The following is an 11,822-nucleotide window of genomic DNA, read 5'->3' on the forward strand; positions in this document are numbered from 1 at the left end:
GGGCCGGGGGCCTGCGGAGGCGCCGGCGTCCGCGCGACTCTTTAAAGCGCGCGGGGCCAGAGCTCCCCCAGACTCGGGGTTCTCCGGGATCGTTTCCGTTGCCGCCAGTGCCCAAAGGGGCCTCCAGCCCAGCCTCCCCAGTCTTCGCGGCGCAACGGAATCCTCCCGACCTCGCCGCCAGCTCGTGGACATGGAGACCCTCCCCGGACCCCGGACTCCCTGCCTCGAGGACACCGTCGCTCGGATGCTCCTGCTCGGCTTGGTCCTCCTGCAGGTGACCGGAGCCTCCGGTGAGTGGCGGCCGCCCCCGAAGCCCAGGAGCGCGAGGCTCGGAGGAATGGGCTCGCCCGCCTGAAGCGGCAGCTCTCACCCGTGTCAGCGAAGCCGGCCCCCGGGGCGCGCAGGCGGGAGTTGGAGGGTAGGAGGCGGCTGCCGCTTCTGCTGGAGAGGCTTGCTCGGTGTCCGGCCGCTGGGATTGCACACGTGGAGTGTGGCTCCCGCTCTAAGTTTAGCCAGTCTGTTCCAGTGGTCCGCGACCTTGAAGGTGGTGGACGTGGACCCGCACCTGCACTGGTCAGCGTCGTGCAGGGTTTGGATAGATACCATCCTTCACTGCGCGTGCACGTTCCCTGATGGAGCTGGAGAGGCACTTGTGGTTCCTCGATCACCTTTTAGATTCAATTAGAGGCAATCCTGTGGCAAAAAGTCGCTTGGATTGGCGTAGACACCACATGGTGCATGACCCTTATGCTTATTCGGTGTGGGGGGGCAGGGCAGAGACTGTGACCTGCTGCGTATTGGCAAAGCAGACCTTAATAATAAAGCGTCCTAACTGAATATATCCGATGGTGTGACGGGCCACACTTCCGCCTGGCTCTCTGAAAGTTTCAGTATAGAGACATGCTAGATACAAATGAGAAAAGTCAAGATTTGACTTTCTTATGGTATGCGGCCCTAACCTCTCTCACACATGTGGGATCTGCTCTCTTCCATAGCTTACCCCAAACCCATCCTACATGGCCCTCCCTGGTGAGTGGAACCTCTGGAGTCCTGTACTTCCCTGGGCTGGCCTGGGACCTCCCAGGAGGCTGATAGCTCCTGGGCTGTGTGCTAGGTCAGGTTATCACAGGGCTTCCTCCATAAATCATTTCAAACAAGGATTTTCTTAGATTACAAGGTCAATCTTGCCAGGAGAAAATTAAGAGAATTTAAGAAAATTAAGAAAAACTTGAATGTTTTTTTGTCTTGATAATTCAGTAGTGAATGGAAGCTTTCGTGGTTGCAAAAAAAAATTAATATGAAGTTTATAGTGATGTGGGAGGGATGGGAAGATGTTTTATAGCATCAACATGAAATCATGTACTGAGTTCACGTAATAATAGCTGTTTCTCTGTTGTTTAAAGGCATTACAGATGTAGTGGCAGCATATAATTTAACTTGGAAATCAACTAATTTCAAGACAATTTTGGAGTGGGAACCCAAACCCATCAATCATGTCTACACTGTTCAGATAAGGTAAGCTACGTACAAAAAAAAAAAAAGAAAGAAAATTAAGGTTTTTGATGTTTTCACTTCCCTGTGCTGAATACAAACGTCTTTAAAGCTGATTAATGGATGAGAGTATTTAACAGATGACAAAGAGGGCATTGGTGGTAATTTGCTGGCCAGAGGCATAGTCTATGAAGCCTGCAACATTTCCTCAGCTTAAACTGATAGAATGTTTTACTTGGTTTTGGACAGGATGGGAAGATTCTCAAATGGAGTGTAAGCCGTAGGTAGGTGAACTCTCTTGAGCAGACTATGGCAGCATGGGTAGGTGTGGGTCGCAATTGAAGATAACTAACATCCTCTCAGCACACCCGTCTTTTTCCTCGCTAACTGTCTAGACTGTGAGCCAGATCTAACATGTTCAGGAGGAAGCGGGGAGGAGTACAAATGTGTACATTGCCCTTAAGCAGTGTTTGATTCATTAATCTTTAGACACTGGTTCAAAATTCAGTTGCATCCACGATCTCGGAGGTCAAATCTGTGACTCACTAAGCCCGGGAGAAATCCTCCTCTGTCTGCACTCATCCATCCTGCTCTGATTGGCAGCTCTTTCCAAGAGCTGGTGATTTGCACGTTCAGTCTGAATGTCGGACATGTGCCATCTCTGTTCCTTGATGGTTTTCACCATATTCTTGGTGAGTTTGGGGTTTCTGAAATGTTCTAGGAGGCTTGCTAGAGATCTTATTAAATAGAGGAGAGCTGCTGTGGAAGTTATTTTAACACTAACTGAATAAAGGCACAATAGTATCACTGGCTAAGAATTAAAGATGTTTTGCTGTTGTGTTTGAACACAGCTCCTAAATACGCAGTGGGTCTTTTAGGTGGATGTTCTTGTTTTTCAAAATGAACTTCATGACGACTGTTTGCTAGACGAGGAGAATGTGTGTGTGTGTTCATTCATGTATAGAGATACGGGGGTTTCATAACCCTAGGGAATAATTATAATTGTGGTCACACTTGTCAATTCAGATTCCACTAATTGAGAATTAGTAATTAATTCCTCTGATAGAGAGCTGAAGCTTACTTTAGTAAAACACCTTCCTTCTGGATTGAGAAAATAAGATTTTAGGAAGAATGCTTACTCCTAAATATACTCAGTCTTTTTTTTTTAATTATTTTTTAACGTTTATTTATTTTTGAGACAGAGAGAGACAGAGCATGAACGGGGGAGGGGCAGAGAGAGAGGGAGACACAGAATCTGAAGCAGGCTCCAGGCTCTGAGCCATCAGCCCAGAGCCCGACGCGGGGCTCGAACTCACGGAGCGTGAGATCGTGACCTGAGCTGAAGTCGGACGCCCAACCGACTGAGCCACCCAGGCGCCCCAATATACTCAGTCTTATGTTTGGTGAAAATGTGGAAACATTTATGATTTACTTGATTTTTATTTTTTATTCTTTTTTAATAAATCACTTCCCCGTCACAATTGTAAATAATCTCCCAAGATTATTCTTTTTATTTTTAATTTTAGACAGAGAGCACACAAGCAGGAGAGAAGAGTGGGGTGGCGGGTGGTTTGCAGAGGGAGAGTGAGAGTGAGAGAGAATCCACTGCTGAGCATGGAGCCCAATACGGGCTCGGTTCCATGACCCTGGGATCAAAACCTGAGCCAATATTGAGAGTCAGACCCTCAACGATACAGCCACCCAGGTGCCCCTACCTGATTTTTAAACCTAAGCCTTAGTTAACCCTAAGTTCTTAGACTTTGCAAGGCTGCTAATATTTAAATGAACACGTCCCCCATGAAGAGCGATGTGCGCACATCCTAGCTGAGCTGAAGCTTGGCGGTGCCTGAGGGTAGGGGTGGGGAGTTCCTGCCAAGAGAGGGATCTCCCTGTACTCTTGGCCCTGCACCCCAAGGCCTGTGAACAGTCCCCAATCCTGCTCCTGGGAGACACATACTCTCCTGCAGCCTCCCCATGAATAAGTAGGATTCCTGGGTGAAAAGGACCACAGCAATCCTATTATAGAAGAGGACACTGTTGCCATGGGCAAGTGAGCGGTTTATTCGTGACTGCCTGCCCTGATAACGAGTGCCCACCCAGGTCTGGAACCAAGGTCTCCCCAGGACCCCATACCACCACCTACTTGGGTGGGTCTGCCACAGTCTGATGTGAGGCCCCAAGGCTGGGAGGAGGAAGGAAGGTCATTCCCACTGCATCTCCTCTGTGGGCTTTTTTCCTTCCCGGTTCTCTGTCCCTAGAGAAAGCATTTTAACCTACTGTCCCTCTTCACCCACTCCCCCCCCCCCCCCCCCACCTCGCTGCCGGCCTGTCCCCAGCCACGGGTGCCACTGCTGTGCCTGGAGATCCAGCTGCACTTTTCCTCTTTGGAAACACTTTCTAGAGGTAGCTGGGAAGTGCTGTTGGCTCAAGCCTTAGCACCCAACCACCACCTGTGATGTTGATTCCACAGAAATGTTCTGAATTCTAACACTAAACTTCCACACCTTCTAGAAAACAACCTGCTCCTAAATTGGTGAATCTGGATTCTGCTGGAATTTTTTAGTAACTCAGATGGGACATTTATGATTTCCAAATCAGGAGGGTATACAATACCTAGAGGAACCTTGAAGTCTATAGAATGTGATAAAGATACGTGTGTTATACAATGATATAATAAGTAGACTAGCTCTCTCTCCTGTGTGACTCTAACAAATTGTCTACATTTTAAAAAAGACATTTAACGAATGGTTAAGAGCACAGACTCGGCAGGCAAAGTGCTGTGTGGCCCAAAGTCCTGCTGTATGAGCTGGTCACCCAGTCTCACTTTGCCTCAGTTGCCTTATCTGTGAAAACAGTAATTACAGAGCCATCCCCAGTTTGCTGTGAGGACTCAGATACGTCCAAAGGACTCGGCGTAGCAAATGCCTACTCAGACTGCTTGTGAGTGGTGTTGGAACCCGGCACCACACCAGAAAGCCGTCTGTCTCAGCTGCAGATCCTCATACGCTCCTCCTCCTTCCTTCAGCCCCAGATTAGGCAACTGGAAAAGCAAATGCTTCTACACCACAGACACGGAGTGTGACCTCACCGACGAGATCGTGAACAATGTGAATCAGACGTACCTGGCCCGGGTCTTTTCCTACCCAGCTGATGCCACCGATTACGCTGGGGAGCCTCAGTTTACAAACTCCCCAGAGTTCACACCTTACTTAGAGAGTAAGTGCTCAGTGTGTAATACCCTTTCATTCGTGGTCTGAATGTTTTTGTGAGCTTGTGACTTGCAGGGGCTATTCCATAAAGAATACTCATCCGTTGAGTCACTGGAATCTACTCCTGAAATCGTTATAGCACTATATGCTAATTAACTTGGATGTAAATTAAAAAATAAGAATAAATTTAAAAGAAAAGAATATTCATCCTTAAACATGTTCTCTTTCTCAGAAATTGGTAAGTGCCACAGCGCTGTTGGCTCCGTCCAGGCGTGCTAGGAGGTTCACAGAACGTGAGCTCTGGAGTTGGTCACAGTGTTATTGAGTAACTTTTTTCTGTCACCAGGCCCTCCCAGCAACTGCCTGGATGGAGGGGCTGGGGAGTAGGAAATCCATCAAAGCTGGAGATTCAGCGTCTAGGAGGACACTTACATTATATATTACAGATGTAACTAAATCTCCTGAATTTTCTCTTCCATTATCAGACCAGAAGTCCCCGTTTCAGGTTTTCACAAACAGTCACAAATCCAGGGGACAGGTCCGGTGTCCCTCTGAGTCCACAATCAGGCTCGCTGACCTTTTTAAATAACCTGACCGTGCTCCGCGTCACGTGATGCCCTGCTGGGCCGGCTCCCAGCCTGCCTCCTTCGTGCTGGTTTTGAAAACGAGGAATGCTTTCCTCCCCAGCCTTTGTCCCAGTAAGCTGACCTGAGCATCTAAAAACAGAATGCAGAGGATTCCTGCCAAGTAGGAGATTTCAACTTTTTTTTTTTTTTTTTTTTTGGTCAGAACTGGGTATTTTAAATAAACAGATGCAGCACATCGTGCTGGGTGAAATCAGCTGCTCTTTTAAGAAGAATTATGAACGAAAGGTTAGAATGGAAGCGTGTCATGTTTTTTATCTGGTGCTTTTGTGTGTAGCCCTGCGGCTGCCCAGTGAGAAAGCTCTCTCCCAGCAGGGAGGGGGGAGGGAGGAGGGACCGTCAACCACCTGGTCCCTCAGGTATCTACTTGGAGGGTGGAAATAGGGGGCGGCCTGACCCCCGAGCGAATCTGTGTGCCTTTCCTGAGCCCCTGTTGGCCAGAGCCTGCCTTCAAACTCCTCTGTGGCCTTTGCTCCCGTGTCTCTCTGGGCCCTCAGCTGGAGCATGGCCACCACAGCCACAGCCACCTCAGTGACAGTGCAGGCTCAGTGACACTCATTCCCCTTTTTATAATTCTTGAGTTTCTTCTAAGCCACTTCAAATCCTTCCTTGACGTGAGAAAGTATTTTATATATTAATTTTGCATGTGCTCACACACACACACATATAACTGCATATAATTCGTGTTAAATTACTGGGATTATTCTACTGTCCTTCAGCCTAAGCATAGGAGATGACCAGTTAACACTGGTTCCTTGAGGTACCAAGGACATTTCCTGGGCTTTCCACAGCCCCTAATTTACTCTATCTCAAATATGGAACCGTATACAACTGTATTGTTTAATACAACAGCCACTAGCCACATATGGCCACTGAGCACCCACAGCTAAATACCATAAGTATAAAATACACACTGGATTTTGAAAAATATCTCCAAAATTTTTTCTATTGATTACATGCCAAATGATAATATTTTAGCTATTTTGGATTAAATGAAATGTATTATTAAAGTTTAATTTCAGCTGTTCCTTTTTACATTTTCTAATGCGACTACAAGGAAATTTTAAATCACATCTGTGGCTGTTATATTTGCACTGGATAGCACTGCCGTAGGATGTCCCGCTCTGGAGCCACTGAGCGAACTCCTGCAGGGAGCGTATTCTATGGGGCTGTTTTACAATGGGGGGGGGGGGGGGCGGTGGGTACTGGCTTGTTATTAACTGTGATAACTAAATGCGATTCTACTTGGTATAGAATTCTTTGGTTCCAATGAAGCTCATTTTCTATGTTTTAGCAAAGCTCGGACAGCCCATGATTCAGAGTTACAAACAAGTTGGGACAAAACTGAATGTGACCGTACAAGATGCACATACCTTAGTCAGGATGAACGGCACATTCCTAAGCCTCCGGGATGTTTTTGGCAAAGACTTAAGTTACACACTTTATTATTGGAAAGCTTCAAGTACGGGAAAGGTGAGGATTCTTTCATTTGGTTTTAGGACTTGTTTTAAATTGTGGATCCTTGACTTTACAGCCCGCTTCTTCCCTCAATTCAAAGATGCCAGAATGGGGTGGTTGAGAGAGCAGTGTGGTGGAGGAGCAGGGGTGCCTGCTGTCCCGGTTCTGTGACTCTGGGCGTGGCCCCTCGGATACACAGGCTGCTCAGCCAAGGGCTGGACCAGGTCTTCTCTGAGGCTCCTGCTGGCTCTCCCATTTCTTCCTCTCTTGAGGATCCCAGAGACAAAGTCTGTTTTCCATTCACAACTAATGCTTCATTCCTTTTTCCCTTTATTGCAAATATCTTCTAAAGGAGCTAAATTGGGTTGGATGGGCTTAAGTTGGGTATTTTGGGTCTAGGAAGAAGCATCCTTAGCAGTTATCAGGGGGAACTGACCAGCCAAGTCACTTCTAATCCATTATATGTCTGGTGTGCCCCTGCAGGCTTTTGCTTCCACAGTTGACTTAGTGAAGGGGAAAGAATTCACTCTGAGCCCAGATAAATTAAGAACTCTTGATCTTTTAACAGAAAACAGCCAAGACAAACACTAATGAGTTTTTGATTGATGTGGATAAAGGAGAAAGCTACTGTTTCAATGTTCAAGCAGTGATTCCATCACGGAAAGTAAACCAAAAGAGTCCAGAAAGTCTCATCGAGTGTACTAGCCAAGAGAAAGGTATGTCCAGAGGTGAATGGCTCTGTCCGTTATTCTTCTGGGAGGCATGGAGACCTTCCAGAGTTCGAGTGCACCCTTAGAACCAGGAAGTATTTTTGTTCAGGGAGAAACAGCCATGTTTTTGGTTGTTGTTGCTGTTTGTTTGTTTGGGTCATGTTGTTTGGGGGAGACTCTTACAATTTTAGGCATTTGAAAATGTTTCTGCATTGTTCCCTTGTTTTAGCTAGTGTTTTCTTGAGCACCTACTGTGTGCCAAGCTCACTGTTGAGCAATGGACACACTGTACATGTTTAGCATTTAGCATCAAATCACAGATTTCTCTGGGTATTTTTTTCATACTTAAATTCTGATTCTGCGGGTTATGGGGGAGTTTCTGGGCCAGCTGCAGCTGCACCCAATAGACATCTGTGAGCACTTGCTATGGGCTGTTGTCACAGAAGACAGAAAGTTTAACCCATGAAGGGAGGGGATTGCCTCTAGCAAATATACCTATGTGAGTGTGTGTGCCTACATGGGGCCCAGACCCCTTGTGAGGACTGGTTCCTCATTGGCAGTGCTGAGAGGGGTTCAGACTCGTCCATGAAGCTGACAGCCTGAGTCTCCCTCCAGGCTTTGTAGGGATAGTACTCTGAGGACATTCTGGGATCAAAAGAGTCACAGGATGGCTCCTTGCTAAGATGAGATTTGAAAATTTAAAAGCACTTTTAAACAAATTTTTCCTGTTGATTAACCATGATGGAAGAAAAGGGCTGGCCTTCGCTCTGGTCCTGTACCCCTCTGGACCATCATTACCCACAGTCCTCACAGCCATCTCCCTCAAGCCAGCTGGAGTTCTGCTGCCTCTCTGTCTTCATGCACACCCAGATCGCTGCTTCCCTGCCTCTGCTCCATCTACTGAAATGTGTCTTTGAGAACCGTCTCACATGCCTCCTCCACCAGGAAGCCCTTCCTGTTGCCCCAACCAATGATCATCTCTATTGACCTGAACCCTGCCAGCACTCTGCATCTTGCTCTTTGCACTGATCATTTATCTTCTACTATGATAATTGTTGCCACCAAACCCAGCATTATTTTTAGCCACTTGTTTCCAAAAGCTGTTCTTGCTCCCATTTACGTGTACCATCTCCTGGCTGTGAACATTATCCAGTTTATTAAGTAGCCCATTGAATGATTTCGCCACTGTCAATTGCCCTAAAACATCTAGGGTTTGACCAGTTCTTTCCTAATCAAAATATGTTGTGGTGGAAGAAAGAAATTTCAAATTACGCAAAAGCAGGCTGGTGTAATTTAGAGTTACACCCTCCGTTCTGCCCGCTGATAAATGGGGTTCAAGCTCTCAAAGTTGACTGGGACCTTTTGTTTTCCAGAAATGTTCCTCGTCATTGGAATGGTGGTGCTTGCAGTCATCATCCTGACCATCATCCTGGGGGTGTCCCTGTACAAGTGCAGGAAGGTGCGCAGGGGGCGAGGCGGGAAGGAGGGTTCCCCACTCAATGCTGCATAAAGAACACACCCTTGGAGCTGCCGACCACGGCACAGTTCACGTTGCACTGCGACCAAGAACTTTGAAGAGAATAGAATATATGGAAACACAAATGAGTATTTTGGAGCACGGAGACTCTCGGGCTCAACAATAGCTCTTTATCCGACCTGTTCTCACAGTTAGCATTCTGGTTTCGACAGCAGCATTAGACGCTGTGGAATGTAACGAACGGTACAACCCATTCCAAGTTTTTAAAATTTCTGTTTAACACTATGACATCCTTTGCACATATCATGTTCTAGAATGTATATTCTACACCCAAGATGAAACCAGGTTGTCTCATCAAAAACGAATGAACAAATGCCTTAAAACAAAAACAAAAACAAAAAACTCCTGGGTAGACTTTTGGAAGGCTTTTGAGAAGCTGACTTCAAATCACACAGGAGAGTAAAATGGAAATTGGGTGGACTTGTCTAACCTGTGTCCCTGCTTTTGTGATATATGGTGTTTAGGGTCTTCTGCTGCTTCTTTTCTGAGTTCTCTTGGAGGTTCAAAACAATTGGCAAACGTTTATGTGAATGTGTGAAATGCAGAAGACTTCTGTTTGGGGCACATTCCTAAAGCACCTTAGGGGTAGCACTTTAACTGACTTCCGTGCTGTTGATTAAGCACTTGACAATTAACTATATTTTTATAAGACTACTATACAAACCACATAGAGTTTATGATTTAAGGTACTTTGAGCTTTTATGGCCAATATTGTGTATATTTATATATTTTTAAGAGGTTTTACACATGGGGATTATCTATTTATAGAAGTAATATTGTTCTGTTTGTATATATTGAGATAATTTATTTAATATACTTTTATATAAATAAAGGTGACTGGGAATTGTGGCTATCGTCTTGATTATATCTTCCACATATTGTTTACGATTTGGCCATTGTACGAGTTGGCACTGCTGTGGTAACAAATGACCCCCAAATTCTCAGTGGCTCACAACAGCATTACCTTGAATTCTCGCGTACATTAGTTTGGTGGCTGCAAGTTGAGCACAGCTCTTCTTAATTAGGTTCTCATTCTAGAACCCACACCGAAGGTGAAGGCTCTGTTTGGATCAGGGCAGAGGGAAAAGCAAAAAATTAGGAGGAAGAGTAGTCACATCTTCAAGCTTTAAGCCACCTCTTAAAACTTCTCTCTCTCTCCCTCTGCTCCCTCCCTACTTGTGCATGTGCTTTCTCTCTCTCTCAATAAAATTAAATTAAATTAAAATCAAAAAGAAATTGTTAAAAAAAGAAAAACACAAAACTTCTGCTCCCGTGCAACTGCCCCAGGCAAGATACCTGACCACGCCTGACAATACTCTGCCTGCAAGGAGGCACAGCCAGTCGCATGGCAATGGCAGGGACACATGGCATTACAGGGAAGACAGAAAATGATACAACTGACTGCAGATTTAGAAGATGTGATTTCTTCCCATGGGCATCAGTTTGAGTTGGAGATGAAAGTTGGAGAGGAGAAAGGAAAAATTCTTTGGATTATTGTCTTCAAAGAAAATTGGACAAAAGGACAATGTAAGATAGAGAAGTGGAGTGTCTAGAGTTCATTAAAAGCAAACTAAATTGAGGGACACCTGGGTGGCTCAGTCGTTTGAGCATCATGACCTTTGGTTTAGGTCATGATCCCACAGTTCTGAGTTCAAGCCCTGCATTGGACTCTCTGCTATCGGCTTGGAACCTGCTTTGGATCCTGTGTCTCCCTCTCTCTCTCTGCCCCTCCCCCACTTGTACTCCCTCTCTCTTTCTTTCTCTCCCAAAAATAAACAAACATTTAAAAATAAGAAAAACTAAATGGAGAGCCCTTTGTGAGTGGGACTGGGTCTGGCTCACATTTACTTCCCCTTTATGGTGGCGGGGCCAGCAGGCTCTTAGTCATGGCTCAGTCCAACTGACTGCATTAGCTCCCTCTAGAGAAGAGAAATGGAAATATTCAAATACAAATAAAACGCAGCAGAAGTCTTGATCTCACGAATGTGTTGGAAGAGGATTCTAACTCGAAATGGAAGTGACGTTCCCAGCACGTAGCTGGGCCTCAACCGTGTTTGCTTCCCACTGTGAAAGGCTGGCCCGGTGCAGTCAGTGTAGTTAAAGCCTCCAATGGCACACCCACCCGGAAGCGCCCCTCCAAGGAGACCTGAGCTGACATTAAAATAAGCAAAGAGGGGCGCCTGGGTGGCTCAGTCAGTTAAGCGTCCGACTTCAGCTTAGGTCATGATCTCACAGTCTGGTCCATGAGTTCAAGCCCCGTGTCAGGCTCTGTGCTGACAGCTCAGAGCCTGGAGCCTGCTTCGGATTCTGTTTCTCCCTCTTTCTCTGCCCCTCCCCTGCTCGTGCTCTGTCTCTCTCTGTCTCAAAAATAAATAAAAACATTAAAAAAAAAAAAAAAAGCAAAGAATCCGTTCACTGTCCAGCTGTTCATAAATTTTAAGTTCATCTGTTCCTCTGCTCCAAAGAACTCCAAGCATTATCAGTAAAACTCTAAACATGAAATGTGTGATAGAACATCACAGTCTGTGGAAGAATGGGCAAAAACCCCTTTGCTGTTCCCCTACCAGTGGTAGCCTGAAAGGCGAATACATGGTCGAAACTTTGGAGATGTCAAGGAGAACATGTTGGTTTATTGGGCTAATTTTGTTGGCGCGCTTGCCTTGGACGATCCGTACCGACGCAGGAGAGGCTGAATCGTACCCTGTTGCAGCGTTTCGGTCTACCCTGTTGCAGCGTGCCAGAGAACGGACGGGGTGCGTGTGCGTGTGCAGCA

At 46.1% G+C, this 11,822-nt stretch overlaps 1 protein-coding gene across 1 annotated transcript; it reads left to right on the plus strand.

Annotated features, from left to right (window-relative positions):
- The first annotated feature begins 68 nt into the window (after positions 1–68).
- Positions 69–9,898, plus strand: F3 (coagulation factor III, tissue factor). Its single transcript, XM_058716490.1, has 6 exons — positions 69–290; positions 1,404–1,515; positions 4,517–4,707; positions 6,639–6,817; positions 7,371–7,518; positions 8,886–9,898. Exons 1-6 carry the CDS (start codon positions 191–193, stop codon positions 9,020–9,022), a joined length of 867 nt encoding a protein of 288 aa, XP_058572473.1. The 5' UTR covers positions 69–190; the 3' UTR covers positions 9,023–9,898.
- The last annotated feature ends 1,924 nt before the right edge of the window (positions 9,899–11,822 follow it).

The sequence above is a fragment of the Neofelis nebulosa genome, chromosome 2 (assembly GCF_028018385.1).
Source record: "Neofelis nebulosa isolate mNeoNeb1 chromosome 2, mNeoNeb1.pri, whole genome shotgun sequence".
Classification (NCBI taxonomy): Eukaryota; Metazoa; Chordata; class Mammalia; order Carnivora; family Felidae; genus Neofelis; species Neofelis nebulosa.

Excerpts from the sequence above, each read along its gene's own strand:
- F3 (XM_058716490.1), top strand. The coding sequence starts at position 191 with ATGGAGACCCTCCCCGGACCCCGGACTCCCTGCCTCGAGGACACCGTC. Across the intron at positions 1,516-4,516 it reads GTCTACACTGTTCAGATAAG|CCCCAGATTAGGCAACTGGA; the intron begins GTAAGCTACGTA and ends TCCTTCCTTCAG. Across the intron at positions 7,519-8,885 it reads GTGTACTAGCCAAGAGAAAG|AAATGTTCCTCGTCATTGGA; the intron begins GTATGTCCAGAG and ends TTTGTTTTCCAG.